Source organism: Enhydra lutris, unplaced genomic scaffold (assembly GCF_002288905.1).
Source record: "Enhydra lutris kenyoni isolate GAN:26980312 unplaced genomic scaffold, ASM228890v2 scaffoldscaffold6, whole genome shotgun sequence".
Taxonomy (NCBI): Eukaryota; Metazoa; Chordata; class Mammalia; order Carnivora; family Mustelidae; genus Enhydra; species Enhydra lutris.
The window spans coordinates 41,281,567-41,299,217 of NW_019154090.1; the positions used below are offsets into that span (position 1 = coordinate 41,281,567).

The 17,651-nt window shown below is 42.8% G+C and overlaps 1 protein-coding gene across 1 annotated transcript in view; it reads right to left on the minus strand.

Moving 5' to 3' along the window:
• The window catches only part of LOC111141654 (kinesin family member 16B), a 282,534-nt gene that overhangs the window by 88,595 nt on the left and 176,288 nt on the right, over positions 1–17,651 (minus strand). The window contains exons 18-22 of the mRNA XM_022494378.1: positions 10,602–10,655; positions 7,727–9,085; positions 4,076–4,228; positions 2,116–2,212; positions 1,334–1,384 (exon numbers count right to left, since the gene is read on the minus strand). Coding sequence (XP_022350086.1) covers positions 1,334–1,384; positions 2,116–2,212; positions 4,076–4,228; positions 7,727–9,085; positions 10,602–10,655 — 1,714 coding nt within the window. The remainder of the gene's footprint in view (positions 1–1,333; positions 1,385–2,115; positions 2,213–4,075; positions 4,229–7,726; positions 9,086–10,601; positions 10,656–17,651) is intronic.

Here is a 17,651-nt window from a genome sequence, read left to right on the forward strand (position 1 = left end):
TTTCGCAAATGTTTTGCACATGAAGATTCTTGCAGTCATTGGTTTCATTGGGTAGATTAATGCAGAGGTTGAATGGAAAGCCCAAGCCATTCATATTGATTGATACATGATTTAAGAACAGATGATCTGATTCACACACAGAACATCAATTTTCATATTGTTTATCTTACAAATTGTCAAATATTTGATAGAAATATGTTGCATGGGATTGATGCACAGTATCGATTTCTTGGTCTAATATTTTAATTGCTCCAAAATAAATCCCAAGATCTTTGATTCAATTTTCAAAAGTTCAGCTTCAGTTGTGAAAATAAGCCCATGACCCTATGTCCAAAATGTAAAAGGAATCATGGCTTACTTAATGAAAATCAGATGACAAGGCCAAAAGAAACGGACAAGTATTTCGACCTCGGTCATCTTTTTCTTGCCTCACTTCACGGCAATTCTTAATTATACCTGCCCTGGTAAGAACACCATTGCCACAGCTACAAACCAGCACTGTGAAAGGCCTACTGGGTGCCCGCCACAGGCCAGGTGTAGTGGACCCAAAGAAATGAACGGCAATGTCGTACTCTTCCCTAGGTTATCTGCTAGGGAGATGGATGTCCAGAGGAAGACAACATCATTACTGGATGACTGGAAGAGAAGTGTGGTGGTGGCCAAAGTCAGTTAAGCCTCCTATGGAACACCCACCTTTCACCTCTTGTTCTGTTTTGGAATGTATGGGCACCATCTACAAGACTTTTACCACCTAGTATTTTTGGGGTTTTGTTTTGTTTTGTTTTGATTTAATTTGGGAGTGTATGGGAAGGACAAGTCCCTCAGTGGGGGAAAATACAAGTAAAACCTTACAAGTCCTGTGCCCAAATAAACCTTGGTTTGACAGTCCACTTATTTCTCTATTCACCAGAGAAATAAGTGAATCAACCAAGAGTATGTCCTTTGTACCACTGCCAACTTGCAGTCTATAAAATGAGCAGGGTTTGTAAAACAGTGATAGGTACTCTGCTTCATTTCCAAACCTTGTATCTGATTCTGATTATATAATTCTGCCTTTTAAATACAGACCAAAGGAAAGGATACTGTTACTAATGAAAAAGGGGCCAGAAGCCTCCACCACAGTCACATGCCATTCAAGTAAAGTCTAAACAGTTTTCAACCTGCAGGATTCCGTTTAATTTTAAGTCTGTATAATAGCTTGCCTCCCCTATTAGCCATTAATCTGACTGGGACTTCAAAATTCTAATTATGCAACTAAACATTAAGAAAATTTAATCACACAAGCATGCCATAATTTAAGGCGACCTTATCAATCTGAAAAATCATTACCTACCTCATATTTTAGCTTACGTTGAATGGTGCCATTGTGGAGTTTCTCATTATCCTGATAAGAAAATAAAAAGCCCTCTATATTAAATTATAGCTTGTTCATAGAGGGAAAAGAAACTGATTTGATTAGAAATATTTATGGGAACAAAATTCTAAAGAAGCATACTTGCTCAACAATGACAACCCTTCTACAGAATTTATATTCCCAAGGTAAACACGACTCTATCGATCCATCTGCCTGTAAGGGAACTGAAGCATCTAGTCCTACTCTTAAAATTGCTAAGAATAATATTAAAAGCAAAATTTCCTTAGGACATTTCTTAAGTCGCAGAATAGGAAGGCAATGTTTTTATTTTGATAAAAATCAACATCGCAAATACATACCTTCTCCAAAGCAAAATTATAGATCTACTCAGGATAATTTATCAAGCAAAATTAAATGCTTAAGGAAATTGGTTGTATTTCTGGAGAAAACAGAAAAACCTTACATGTAGAATCTTTATAAATCAAACAAAGTAAATAAAATGTTTTAGGAGACTTTACATTCACTTAAGAATTTTTCCCCAGAAGTACAGACTTTAAAAATAAATAAAGTTTCTCTTGAATCAGCACTGTTTATCACCTGTTAAGCTCTACCCAAGCAATATTTAATTTTTCTAGAACATTCTGCATCTCAATTTTCTCACTGACAAATGATAATAAAGGAGCCCATCACTGCCACCACCACCACCTTATGGAAAGGTCATCTCGGAAACAAATGACTGATAGCTTGGTCCCCCAGCTCACCTTCAGCATGTTGGCCGATGCACTGCTACCCTCACCAATCACGCGATGTAAGTCCTGAAGTCGTCTTTGGACTTCCTCTTCAATGTAAGCACTGATCCTGCAAACAGCAGAGGTAGGGACGGTAATACTCAAAGATCTAACCACACAGGGCACATGAGATCCTTTCTTCATTATGCCCTTCGAAACAAGGAAACTTCTCATGCTAAATGCCAGACCTGGAATATTCCCCTACATTCTAAGAAATCTAGTGCCATGTGTTCACTATTTGGGTTTTCCCCAAACAAGAGAGTATTGGACAAATAAGAGAATCTTGAGGATAAAAGGCAGAGTCAGTGATCCCATCCAAACCTCTCCTGGATCTCTCTGCTGCAGGGCGGAGGAGAATCACAGACACTGCTTTCAGAAGGCTCCATGGCCTCAGCCCTGACGTTGAGACCCAGCACTTCACTCAGCAAGCCTCAGTTCCCTCACATGGAAAAGAGTGACAGTTATTTCCCAGATCACAATGTCATTTAAGAGGCCTGAAGTGGGGGGAGGGTGGGGGAGTGGACACAATTTCTATGAATCATCACCATTCCCAAGGAACAATGGCTTGAACTGTTTCTGCTCTGTCTTGCCTCTCCATTGGCACCTGGCTGGGAGAAACCATATTTTAAAAGCCTCTCTATCTTCCAAACTCCCTGGCATACGGTCACGACGGTGGAAGCAAGAAATGGCTGACTACTGAGACAGTTGTCATGTAGGCATCTGGTATCCTCAAGAATGTAGGTGAAATTGCACAAAGTACAACCATCCACCCAGCAGAAGGAGGGAGAACAGAGGATTTCAGTTCCAGCTAAAATCCTTCTAGTGGCTCAGGCTGCTCACATGGAAGGCTCACTTAGTCGTAGGCTCTCCCTCCCCCAGTTCTAGAAACACTGATTAGATGGATTATTTAAAATGAACTGTTTTGCATGTTTATGTCTGAGCACACTGAAAAAGAATCTGCTTTCATCTCTCTAAACACATGCATAGTCCTAGAAACATTTCTGTACTACTGACCATGCCTGGATGGTTTTCTGAAATGTTAGGTAAAGATACTAATATTTTAGGCAAAAATGGATAGGGTAATAAAGTGCGGTAGTTACCTTTCAGCACTGAAAGGAAAATCATACACAGCTGACCCAGAGCCAAGGGCACTTACAAATGAATTACTTCTCTGGACCTTTACTTGAATTTTAAACTAGCCCCACTGAAGACGCAGACCTAGATTTAAGGGAATGCAGAAGCTCATAGCGTTCTTAATACATTTTGATATCCAAATACGTATTGCCTAATGCCTAGGGCTCATGACTGCCCAACTGGAGATGTCCCCATGACACAGCTGGATCTGAGGAAAATAATCCATTTTCTTAGAGGCAAAAAATGATTAAGTTAATTTATCTGGAAGCTCTAAGCCACAGAGCAATTTACAACGCCGCTCAAGTTGAAAATCATTTTACTGTAGTAGCATCAGATGTATATGCTATTCATGATCATTCTGAATACACTGGTACAGTTTTTGTAACAGACTTCATTTATTTGTAATTAATGATTTCCATAAATTAACTGTCAGCACAAGGTCCTTCTTCTTGGTATGATTCAATTAGCCTTACTTCTTTGCTCCTCTCAGCCTGGCCTTGGTTCACTCCTTTCTGGATGAGGTGGGTTCTCTAGGCCTTCTAGCTCTATGTGCTCACACAACCTTGCACCAGCATTCCCTAGATGGAGCTGGCCAGTTCCCACGTCTTTGGTTTCCTTCAAATGATACCTCTCTCCCCGAGGCAGCGGTTGATGAAAACAAAGCACACATACCTCAAGGACACCTATCCCTTGCTGCTTTTGTTTGATCCCTCCACACGCAAACTGGATAATATGAGGTACAGTGAGTCATGAAATCGTATCATAAATGTAGGTGTGGTATCAGTTTAATGTCCAGTACCTGGCATCCATCAGAGGGACCAGGTGAGACTTCTCAGCACTGGATGGCAAGCTGGAAGAAGGAGCCTTCCCCTCCAAGGTCCCACGAGGCCCTTTTTGAATGCCATCAACCTCACAGATCTTCTGCTTCAACTGCTGGATTTCATGCTCTAATCTACAGAGACAGGAGTTACATTAATACATTTATTGACAGTATTGCCTGAGCATCTTCGCTGGGTGGGACATTGTTCTAGAAACATGGGGATCTACACACTCTTTGCAAAGAGCTTTTACTTTCTAGTAGAAAAGGTGCCACATCACACAAGGGATAAGGTGATAAGGAGCCACAAGAAGGATTCGGAACAAATGCTATAGGGGTCCAAAGTTAGAGACAGCTTAATTATCAAGGGCAAAAATATTCCCACGGTGCTCCAAGGCAACCCTCTGAGGCAGATGGGCATAATTCTGAGCCCCCTACCACCGCTTCAAAGAAACAAATGGTCTTTGGCTATGTATCGGGATCCCTCTACATACTTCAGTTTGACAAAAGAGACCCAAGCTTTAAAGAATTTTCTAAAAACCACCCATCTAGGAGAATCCACAGGGTCAAGGCAGTTCAAAATTGAGCCTTCAGAGACCAATGGGAATTCAGACATTTGGAGATGAGTGTGAAGGTTCTCCAGATGCAGAAAGCAGCAGGAACAAAGGCCTAAGTCACAAAAACTAGGAATCCAGTTTGGCTAAGGCAGAGGGTGAAGAAAAGGGAAATAGGCAAGAGACCTAGGAAAGCAAGGGGAGTATCTTGAGAAATTAAAATAAACCGTAAATAGTTGAATCAAACATTTATTTCCCATGATAAATGATACATCCAATAGGAGGTCAAGTGTGTATAAGGTCATTCTCCTGCTGGCCCCAGCATGCCTGAATCCAGGGCCATGAGCCCAAAGGGCCAAGCTTTCCAGTAAATATGGCCCCCGGTACATGAGACCCAGCTAGGGGCTACAGCTCACTCACTGTGTGAACTTGGGCAAATTAATGAAATCTGGGTCTCAAGTTCTTCATATGCCGAATGAGAGAATCAATGAGTCTTCCAAATTCCCTCAGTTCCAAACTTTAGAGATTCTACCTTCAGATGCTGGCGCACCATGATATTGCCAGCTTTCTGGCGTTACCAACAGCAATTCAACTGCTCTGTTCTGCATGAGAGCCAAGTTCTTAATTCTCAGAGATGTGGTTTACAAGGTCACTCATGGGTTTCACAGAAGGCAATGCCCAGCTTAACTCAGCCCTTCATCTGTCTACTGATGAGCAAGTATTTATGAAGCATCAACTTACACAGTATGAAGTATTTTCAAAGGAGGACGAAAAAAGCATGAAAAATTGATGTTACGAGCCAGTTGGTGGGCAAAGAACCAGGGAGCGATATTAATACAAAGTCTCAGAGATGGTAAGGAAAATGAGTTGCATGTAAGAAAGTAATTGCCAATGTTCAGAACTGAGATGACACATACTAGAGTTGTTCAAGGACATCCTTCAGCACTGAGGCAATGGAAAAGACTCCACAGAGCCGAGGGTTTGGTGCGGGGCCCTGAAGCCCAAATGGGATTTATGCGGGGGGCAAGGGAAGCAGGGCATCCCAGGACACGGTTCAGCACAGGTGAAGAGCTGGCCAGCCTGGGCCACAGCCCTTGGGCCAGCAGCCAAGAGGACCCAGCGGCCCTGAGTGGGGTAGGGAGCAGACCTGCCGCCTTCTAACTGCATGACACTTGGCCCCGCTGGCTACACAACCACTGGGTGGAAAAGACAACAAGAGAATAAACTGGATCTTGTTTATAAGGAAGCCAAAAGAGGAAAGCCAAGTTCAGCGCACGCTGTCTGATCTGGTTCCATGTAAATTTAAAATTTCACACTTATGGAACTTCATGAGAGATGAACTCGGGCTGCACGGCAGGCCCTGGCTTAGCCATGAGAACCCAGAGAGATAATAACAACAAAACCAACACCCAAAGAAGGCCGCAGGAGCGTCACAGTCAGAGCAGGGTTCAGAACACGTTGGCCCGAATTAGGCCTTAGCGAAGTCTACTCCATCAAAACACATGAAGCTAAAAGCATCCTTTGTGTGGCTTCTGGAGGAATGCTGACATTGGGAATTCACTTCCATGAAAATCGCAATACTGTATCTGCTGTAATAGAGTATTAATACTAAATGGCCAGGGAGTGAAGCCGGATGACAAAAGCGGGGGACGTCAAGCTCAAAGCTCATGCGGCATTCTTACTGCACGCTGCAGGATATAAATCGAGAGCACGCCCTCCACTACTTTAAATTTCCTGGGGCTGGGGCTTTGTCCAGCAATTTCATTTACATAACATACCTGCAATCATTTTCTTAAACCTCCAACCTATTTCTGCGAAGTAATAGCATTATGGCTTTTGATTGTTATTTCTTGCTGGTTTGCCAGAGGAAATTACCAGAGAGCAAAGGTAAATAGAACCCACAGTATAAGCATATTCAAAAGGGAGGTTGCCCCAACCTGTTCGGAAAAATGATGGAGAGAGACTCTAGCCCTCACAGTAGGTCTTGCTTTGTCATTAATATGCATCCCAGGCTTCTGAGCCGGCCAAGGCCAGCCAGACAGAAAGGGGCAGGGTTTGAACCCCCACCTCTGTGGGACAGCAAATCGGGTGATGTTTGCACACCAGGCAGCCTACAGATTTCTGGGAGTCTTGACATTCTGTCTGCTGGGCTAGGAGAGAAAGTGTTCTCAAATTCATGTATTTACTCCTTTTGATTTCCTCCTACTATGTGGGAAGCGTGGTGACTTCTAAGGAATGGGTGGGAGAAGATAAATACTCTTTCTTTACCATGAAAACAGTGTTAGTTTCTGGTTTTATTTTTCACAACACCAAAAGAAACATGAGTAAACCATCACTACGCATGCTTAAAAATACCACTGTGTTCAGAATCACCTGGAGAATTTTGTTTGATTAGTAGTTTACTTTTTAAGGCAGAATCCTGGCGCCTCCTGTGAATCAGGAGGGGTAGGAGAACGGCTGTTTTTTGGTTTTGCACCGGGTGTGGCTATCAGCACACGGTGCAGTCTGTGCACAAAGGGATGATGTTTTACTGTAACTAGTGCTGGTCCCAAAAAAGATGGTACGCCCATGGCGAGGATGAAGGGAGTGGGGAGGATAGGAAAAAATCCAGAGCAGCGGTCTGGGAGGAGGTAAAGTAAGGGGCAGAAAGAAGGAAAAAAAGAGGAAGGAAGGGTAGGGAAAGAGAAACAGAGGGAGAGGGCCAAAGGAGGGACAGGGAAGGAGGGGAGAGGACAGACACAGGGAGGGGACGGGCTGGAAGAGGTCGTATTTATCAAATACAAAAACATTCTCGTTCCATGGGTCAGTGGAGCAAGGGACAAGGGCTTTGGTTTCTTTGTGTGTTTTTTTCAACTGTAGACCAACGATTCTAAAATGAGGCTCCCAAGGAGAAAAGAAAATGTTTAGGGGTACCTTCTCAGCTTTTGTTTGACAATAACCATTTGCTGGTGTATTAGAGAACACACAGGCAAAAAAGAATTACTTTTGTAAAAGACAGTGAGAGACACACCAGAAGGGGTAGAAAACACGCAATCATTTGGCACCTACAGTGTGCCATGCTCTCCGTTCCTGGTCTTACCTCTCCCTGTCCTTCTCCAGCGCCTCCTGCTCAGCTTCCAGGCTGGCCCGGAGCCCGGCCCGCTCGCTGCTGCTACTGTTCAGTGTGGCCAGCTTCTGCCTCTGCTCCTCGATCTCCAGGCCCAGGGTGGAGCGCCTCTGCAGGGCCGAATGCCTCCTCTCCAGCCTGGCCACGGCCCGCTCCAGCGCCTCCCTCTGCTGCTTCTCCCGGGACTCGAGAATCTCCTTTTCCTTCTTCCTCACTTTTTCCTCCTGACGAGCAATGTTGGCAGTGAACTCGAAGGTGGCTTGGAGCTTCTGCAGCTGGCTCGCATTGGCCTGGTACTGCGCAAGCTGTTCTTCTTTCTCTTCCATTTCTTTTTCCACTAGATACAGAGTGTTGTCTAAGCCGAGAGGACCTCTGTCGAGGGTTTCAAGCGCTCTCTGCTTCTCGTCCAGCAGGGTCGGCAGGTGATTCTGCAGGAGGTACTGGAGCTGGCGGGCTTTACACTGCAGTCTGGATTCTGCCGGCTTTATTTTCTCCAAATCTGGAACCGCCGGGGTGACATCTGTGATGCTGTCATCATTGTTCTCCAGCGGTCTAACATCTTCCTCATTTGCAGATTTTAAACGTTCCAGGAGGTCCTGTTCTTCCTCGATTTCCTTTTCCAGGAGGTCCTTCTGCTGAACCAGGTCTTCTTCCAAGTTGGCCAGCTTGACCAGCTGCCTTCTCTTGAACTCGAGGAACTGTAGCTGAGCCCGTTCTAATGGCTCACCGTCCTCGTCCCCTTCAGCCCGGGCCTCCTTCGCCCGCAGGAGGGACTCCCGGATGCCCTCCAGGTCCCTCCTGTCCTCCTCCGCCCGCTGCACCTCGCCCCGCCGCAGGAGCCCAATCATCTCCTGCTTCTCGCGCAGCTGCTCCTCCAGATGCGCCACGAGCACAACCTGCTCCTGCTCCTGCTCCTGCAGCCTCCTCTTCTCCACCTCGAGCTTGGCGTACTGCTCGTCCTTCTCCCTTTTGAGCCGCTCCAGCTCCTGAAATATCTGGAGCTTCTCGGCCTTCTCGTTGTTGTTGAGCTCCTGGAGCCGCTGGAGCTCCTCCTGGACACGGAGAAAGCTCTCCTCCTCTTGCCTCTTCTTCTGCAGCTCGATCTCCTGCTGCTCCCTCAGCCTCTCCTCTTCAAACTTCTCCTTCTCCGCGAGCAAGTCCTTCAGCTTGCTCTCGATGTGGAAGCTGCGGCGCTTGAGGCTCTCCTCCTGCTTGCGGATCTGGAGCTGCACGATTTCCGTCTCCTTGCGCTGCGTCTCCACCTCCTGCTGCATCCGCTCCAGTTCGGCCTTGTCTGACTTTTGCTTTTCTTCCATTTCTTCTATGAGTTTCCTGAAACGCCAAAAGCAGACTGATGACCATTTGATGGCTACGTACAAATGCCGTGCTAACTTCCCCAACTGAAATGTTCTGAAAATGGACACACGACACCCTTCGCAAAGTCAAACGCTTCGCAAAAATAAAAAGTGGGGGAACTGCCTTCCTTTTCATTTCCAGCAGCATAATGCTTCACTTTTTTACTCTGTAACTGTCCAACATATCATTTGCCTAATCTCCTGAAGTAGCCTCTGATATCATTTCTTTGTAGAGTCTATAAGCATAATGTGTTATGCATGATATAATTTTAAAAGCCCCCTGAGCGCAAAGAGAAAGAAGCATGCCCAATTTAAATTTAAATGGGAATAATTTTATTCAGCCCAATGGCTAAAACTCAATAGAAATTCAGTTACAAAATGACATTAAATAAAAATGCTTATGCTGTCCTCAACTCATTGGGGTCAAATATCAAAGTCAAGATAATTGACAGTTCATTGTTCCAGCTCAAATAACCACATGCTATTTAGCATTTAATCACTAGTTTAGGACAAATGGTAATCACCAAATGGCCCAAAATATTAGTTTATTAACATGTAACACTGAAAATAATATGAGTCTCCATGAGAATACTGAGATGCAGATTGCTGGAGTGACATGTTATGTTTGGTCCTGGAGAAGAGATGATCCCCACTGGGGGCTAGAGCTGTGTTTTGAGGTTGGGACGGCCTCCAAAGCAAAAACACAGGGTATGCACAACTATCAGTACATGGCCTCCATCTCCTGACCCACCTAACATCTATCTTATATGACGCTGGAAACCAAACTAAATCATTTGTAACATCTAAACTCCAGAGTCCAAAAAATAAATATCCAATCTGCAGATTTTCTGTGGCCTTAGTTTCTACTCCAATATCTATCCTTTTTCCATTTCTTGGCATGTTAAATAGGACAAGGGGGGAAAAGGAGAAAATGCTTAGCATTATCAGATAATTACATTCAGAACATATTAAAAAAACTCCCCAAATCAGCTAAGCAATCACACACACACACACACACACACACACACAGGAGAAAAGTAAGCAAAAAAATATAAAGAAGCAAATTACAGAAGGGAAATACAAATGGCCAAACAACATAAGCAAAAATGTTTAAAAGGGGAAGAGGCATAAGGACAGGAATTGTCATTCTCTGGGTTTTTTAAAACCTCAGGCGATATTACTAAGGAGGATAGCCTTTTGAATTAAATATAAACAAGTACATACATGGAGCATTAAATTTAACAAGTGCATGAAATTTGCCTACTGACTCTATTCCCTTTCTCACGAGTATTTGAAGATGTACTATTTGAAAATTCAAACGTGCAGTAAAACGAACCAGCTAGAGGAATGACCTGCAGTCATTAAACAGGTAAATACTTGACACAGAACCAGAGGGAGGTCCTGAAAGAGACCCTAAAAAACTCTGTCTGGAAGATTAGTGTGAGAATCCACAGACTACAGTAGTGTTAAAACTGGTACCCCAAGTGGCTTACCTTTTACTTTCTAATTTTTCAAGTTCTTCACGCTGTTGCCGCTCAAATTCAAGCCTAATAAAAAAAAATCAAATGAAAATGAGTCACTTTTCTGAAAGAGGTTTTCTCTCTCTTATTCTCTGTATATAGTTGCATATTATAAGGAGCATCCATTTTTTAAGCATTATTTTTAATTATGATGGATTAGCAAGTTTAAAATGTTTTCTTCGCTCTATGACTATGATTAGAAATTAGACATACGTTTGGGTGCTTGCATTGAGGCTAAAAAGAACATATTTTACTTGAAGGAAAACAAACAAAGCACCACTGTATTGAAAAAGCAGGGTTAAAGGAACTTCTGAATGATAAGCATGTCTACTCTATGCAGCTTAATCACTGATGAGTGTATATAAAAATGGAGAATCTCTACCTTAGACAGATGGGTCCTTTTATAGGGAAAAGACTGCCAGGGAGGTAGAGAGAGAGGGAGAGAGCACAGACATCAATTAAGAAAAGAATTAACTGGGGGAAACATCAGGAGAAAAGCAGTAAGGTACTTAAAAGCCAATAGACATGCACACATTGAAATGGCGTTTTATACATATCACATTTCCCAATAATTTCTCAAAGCAAAGACTCCAAAGACTAAGCTGTGTTATGTTTGCACACTTCCCATCGCAATGGCAGCACTAAAAATGAGTACCAGTAATAACTGGGACAGTGTTCAGATCCATAGTTTTACTACTTGGTACATGGTTCTACTGTAGGCAAGTTCATCAGGATTCTCCTATGACCAGTAGTTCTAGGATACAAGTTCTTGGGAACTACATAGCTTGTGAATGGGTTTACCACAATGAGAGCAAAATAAAGCGGGCTAGTCACTGGGAATTTTAAAACAACTTGCTAAAATATTGCTAACAGAAATTGATTTCTTCTCAAATATTAGACTTAATAACCAAGAGTTCACTCTTCTTCTTAAATAGCATGAAAGGTAATTCTTAAAATCACACATTTTCCCATTACGGTAAATGCCAGATACACCTAGAAAGCTGACTATGGAAAAATTGATCACCAACTTTCCCATATAATGGGCAAAGGCAGATTGGCCAAAGTTCACTTTACAAGGTGCCAACAAATATTTCAGTTAGATGTGTTACCCATTTCATTTGGACTAATATTGAGCGGAAGATGTCTGGTGGCTTTTGTAAGCAGACCTGCGTGCTGTGCTGAGTGCTTATCCATGTTAGTTTACTTTGTCTTCCCAGAAAATCCTAACAATAACAAATATTATCTCCATTACACAGATGAGGAACCCAGTGCTCACATATGCAAAGGAGCTTGTCAAAGGTCATAATGGTGAGATGTGGTGAAGCCTGGATTTGAACCCAGGGCAGCCTACTTCCAAAGCAGTCATTTAACTCATAAGCAACGCTCAGATTTGTGACATGCAATGAAAGAATTAAATCCTTTACTGAAACTTGTCATTTATAACTATCCTACTATCAAATGAAAATAATCTGCAGATTATAGGCATTGCCATCCATGAGAAAACAATCACATAAATGTTTATGAAAGGTATTTGCCAATCCCCAAGCTCAGCAGGTATGTCATTATGCTAAGTAAGGATAGGTTTCATTAAAGTTAGTATAAGACTATTCTCTTTTATACAATAATAAATAGAACTTTGGAAATATATTATAGTAAATACCTCTTTAGACTTCAGTGCAGTCTAGGCTTTCTAGAAATATTTACATAGTCAAAAGGCATCACTAGATCAAATACTTTCAAAACCAGAGAACTTCCCTAACAGAATTGTCTTTAGTTTCTGTTTTTACTTTCTATGCACACCTCATATAACCACAAGCACATCCTGCTCTGACAATGTCACAGGCACGTAGTCATAAGCCAAATGCTCCCCTGAGAGTTTGGGAGACCTGGGTTCAAATGAAATCCTGTCGCTGAGGACTGTTTTTACAAGGGGCCAGTGCTGGGCTGGGTTCTTAGCAGGCAGTACCTTCACTCTGTTCTCCCAACCCTGCCAGGTTGAACTGTGTCTCATCCCTATTTTACACAAAAAACTGAGGCTTAAAACAAGTAAGCAGCAGAGGAAGAACTTGAATCTAAGTGTGGTTATTACTATCTGGGCTGCTGACCACTACGACTGTCACTAGGGAGCTGTGTGGCCTAAGGAGGTCACAAAATGTGGGTTTTGATATCTTCGTCTCCAATGTGATGCTCTGGGCACCTATTTTTTGTTTGTTTGTTTGTTTTTAATTGAGCATGGCATCAGGCATGGGGGGGCTCCGGGGATGCAGCAGTCTATAAGGGTGACATGGTTTCTGACCCCACGGTACTCCCAGTCTGTGACAGTCAATAAATATAAATGGGCACCCAATGAGTTGTAAGCCAGGACTGAGGAAGGACACAGTGTTATCACATACAGAATGGAGTACTGATCCCAGAATTTGGTAGTACCTAGAATCAAGCTTCAGGAAACTTAAACCTAAGCTGTGCCCTTCTTCTTTGAGCATGATAGAGAAACTTAAGAAAAGCTCAAAAAAACCAGATCTTGGCCTTCTATTGGGGGGGGGGGGGAGTAACAAGACACAAAGCTTAATAGGACAGGACAGAGAACAGACAGGAAGGGAGCAATACAGGAAGCCAAGAACTAGGAGGCCATTGTAGTCACATGAATGAGAGCTGATGGAGGCAAGACCTAGCATAACTGGGATAAAGAGATCTCTGATCTTCAGGAGGTCAAGCTGACAGAACTTGGGGGATGTGATGAGAAAGGAAGAGTTTGAGATCCCCCCTCAGGTCTCTGGCCAGGCTACATAGGAGGTGGGAGGGCAGAACCTAGCTACCAAGAGGATGAGTTAAAAGGTCTGCAGGTCTAAACAAAAATTCTAGTGACTGGGAGACCACGTATGAGTTATTTAACCTTGGACACTTAATTTTCATGGAAATCAAAGAAAATAATAAGCCCTACCTCAAAGGGTTATAACCAGGATCCAATGAGGTAATACAGAGTATGTAGGGCACCGGCACATATTAGGTGCTCTAGTGTTGCTTCTCATTGGTAGGATCCACTGGGATGAGGAGGAGCACTGGGGACAGAGCCAGTGGGAGCGGCAGAAGTAGCAACAGTAGCTGCACTAGTGCTAGTGCTCCCAGTGGCAAAGACAAGAGTAGTAGCTAACATTCACTGAAGATTCATTCTGTACCCTGGTTCTAGGGTACTTTGCATTTAACTCTTATAATGGCCCTGGGAGGTAGGTGCCATTTTAAATGTCAGAAATGGCCATATTGCTAGTAAATGGCAGAATCAACCTTGACTCTAGAGCTCACAATTTTAATCTCTTCCCCATCCCGCCTTCACAAAGTTAAGCTCAATTTTATACCTGTCGAATCTAATGATTCCAGAGGGTCATCCAAGAGGAAGGAAGATACATACAAAGATCTAGCTCTCAGGACCTTTTCAAGGAGGAAATACAGACTTGGGATTCACCAGCATCCAGACCAGAACTGAAACCACAAGAGTGGACGAGGTTACCCAGGATGTACGTACAGAATGAGAATAAAGGAGCTTAGTGTAAAGTCTGGAAGACCACAGATACTACAGTGACCAGCAGAGAACAAGGCAAGGGAACAGTTAAAGAAACAGAGAGAAGGTCAAGAAAGGGTAGGCAGTGGAAGCAAAGGGAAAGGGGAGCAGTAGTATGAAATGCTTGTGGAAAATCAAGTAAGATAGGGCCCAAATAGAACTCACTGAACTTAGCAACATGGAGGTCACTGGTAAACTTGGAGTGAGCTTTGTGGGTTGGGGCCAGACTACAGTGGACTGATGACTGAATGCGAGGAAAGTAGAAAGCTTTCTCAGTAATTTTAGTTATGAAGGGGGGCTGTGGTAGTTTTAGGAGAATGGGTGCTTATTTTAATGGAAGAGACTAGTATACATTTAAACCCTAGTATACATAAGCCAGAACAGAGAGGATATAAAAAACTGGGGACAGGGTCCCTGAGCTGGCATAAGAAGAAGAGGACAGAACAATGGCTAAGAGCATGGGCTCTGGAATTAATCTATCCCAAAGTCTATCAAATCCTGGTTCTCAACCTCTCTAAGTCTCAATTTCCCCATCAGGAACTAGACTCAAGAATAATCCTGGTCCTTGATGAGTGGAGGATCCCATGAAAGTATATAATGAGCACTTAGCAGTTAATAAATATTAGCTATGAATCCTACAGCATCCATAGTACCGGTAGGGGAAGACAAGAGCAATTCAGCCATTGGGATTTTCCTCTTAGAACTTTGTACTGTCTGTGATGTATTGTATTGAAAAACAGTATTTTTCTCTTAGACTTCTGTATTGTCTGTGATGTCAGAAGCAAGGTTCTCTGCTAGAGGAAGATGGTGTGTTGAAGGCATAAAGAACATGGAGATTATTGGTAATAGACAAAGAGACCAGCAAGCAAGAGAACTGATAAGAACAAAAAGCAATAGGGGGTCGGTGGGCATCATTCAAGTTTAGAGACTGATAATTTACAGAGACAGCAATCTCTGTGTTGATGTGGCTTTCTCTTGTAGCACTGAGCTGAGATATTGGATACAGGTTCAGGGCAAGGAGATAGTTTAATGGACCCAGCTGGGTCTCTTTGACAAGTGAAGAAAACCAAGGGACCATCTGAGCATTTGAAAAGAGGATGGCTCAAGTGTTGAGGATGAAAACTTGGCTGGACAGAGAAGTAAGTGGTGACAAGGCAAGGCTTGCAGGTGAAAGTGAAAAATCCATGAAGTCTCCAGGCTCAAGACGTGAATTCACTAATGTAACCATGAGTATCCACATGGAATCACCCAAGGTAATGGTAGGACTGAAAAAGATGGCTTAGAAAGTTAGAAGGTAAGCAGATGACAACAGTAAGGATAGGCAAAGAGTAGGAGAGCCAGGTGCCATAGTGAACAGATCAGAGTGCTCTGCGGGGCACAGGAAGGGTGGTCTGAGGGCAGTTGAGTCTCTGGGCTGATGAGATCCCTGGCTTTTCCTTGGTTGAAGTTTTCATTTGGGAACATTTGATTGTGATGAGGAAAGGAAAAGTACTTGTACCAGTGGCGGCTGTCAATCTTAGTTGTATGAGGTCCCAGCTCTGACCACTCCTGAAGAGTGGCATCTAATGACATGGAAGTTGAGTCAAGAAATCAGAGACACATTCCCATTTTAATTATTAATGAAGACGTATGGGTTCATTTCTATGGCCTGTTACTAAAAAAGGAAAAATCTGGACTGTTTTCTACCAAAAGCGTTATGTCTGCAATAACTAATGACTTCCACTTCCTAAAAAATAAGAGTCAAGAAAATATATAAGATGCTAGCTCTTAACTTAAAACCAAGTCCCAACCATTCTGAGGAGAGACTCATAATTACAAAGTCAAGAACTGTGTTTTAAAATATGAGGTGATATTGGCTGTTGCTGGTACTGTATGATTTCCATTAAATATTACATATTTACTAATCATACTTTAAAAAATGCACCTCTTTCCTTAATCAATGATAATTATTTCAAATAGCAAACCTCAACAGATTATAAAATAAATGTGAATGTGTTAGTATCAAAGAAAGAATATCAACTGTAATTGTATTTTAATGTGGCTTCATTTTAAATAAGTGTAATTCACTATCTTATTTTACTGGAATTATCTTGGCCCCAAATGCTAATTTCCTAAATGTTACAATTAAAAGGAAAGCCACAAAAGGATGTGATTTTTGCAGCTGTTTTTAGCATTTTAAAATGACATTTGGAAGTACATATACTGTGGTAGGTCCAACAAAAAAGCATAGCATGCAATCTATTTTTATGAGAAACAGCCTCTCTCTTTTTTTTTTTTTGCATTGAGACATCTAGCATTTTTAGGTATAATTGCACATCTTGTGATTTATATTCCTGTTATCATCGGCAATGAAAAAGCAAGGGGGTGGGAATTTCTCAGTTCGCACCATGACATTGAAAGTGAGACTGTGATTATCAAAAAAAGAAAGAAGAAAAGAAAAATTCTAAATGAACTGAAAGCATAAATATTCGAGCCCTTATGTTGTGCCAATGGTGATTAGTTTCGTACCTTTGATGTCATTTCAAGTTTGAAAAGGAGGAAAACAGCTACACAAGTCCAGCCAACACTGAAGCTGGCAGTGGTGGAGGGGGGCGGGTGTGAAGGGCAGCGGAGACTGAGCCCCAGACTCCAGTACAACTGGAAGGCAGTCACCTGACAGCATGGGTGAGCTGAAGGCAAGACAGTCTCCATATTCTCCACACAGATATTCTCCAAAGGTATGTGAACAGGTAAGGGGGAAATCCTTGGGCACTGGATAAGCCAGAATTTTTTCCACCTGATTTTTAGGTTCCAATTAAATATAGAGACAACCCCGTGCGTGTGCAACCTCCAAGGGCGCACAGGGCCCTGCATTCACTGTCTACTGCCGCCATCTTGCAATGCTCACTGTTTGAACAAGAGGCCCCAGGTTTATATTATGCACTGAACTCTGTAAATTATGTAACTGCATTCTAATCAAGTACACGTCATTGTTTAAAGACCTGGGGCCTGTTACCTGGAATGGGTGGCGGTAGTCCACGGCCCAGATCCTGGTAAGGGGCATATGGAAAGCGGTTAGAAAAGACTAGAACTCCAGGCCAGATGGTTCACTTCTCCCTGATCCTTCACAAGGTATTAGGTTTCCACAACAGCGGGTTCTGTAATGGTCAGACCACAATGGCTGATCTTCTTACCCACCCTAGCCCCCTCAGTAAATTCTAACCTGTTTCAAACCACCTTATAAATGAGCAAACTCCCAAAGAGACTGGGGGATCTTAAAGACTGAAGAGGAAGTTTGGATTTTCATGTTGGAGTTTGTGCAGGTTCTATCCAATTATCTTCCTGATATTCTAGATGTTCTTTAAAGGCTGAGCAGAAACCAGAGACGATCCCACAGTAGGTACAGGGAAATGCATGAAAGGAATAACCTGGCCATCCATTCAGATCCTGTCTCTTCATGGAAAGGCTCTGAGGTTTTTCCTGTGTAC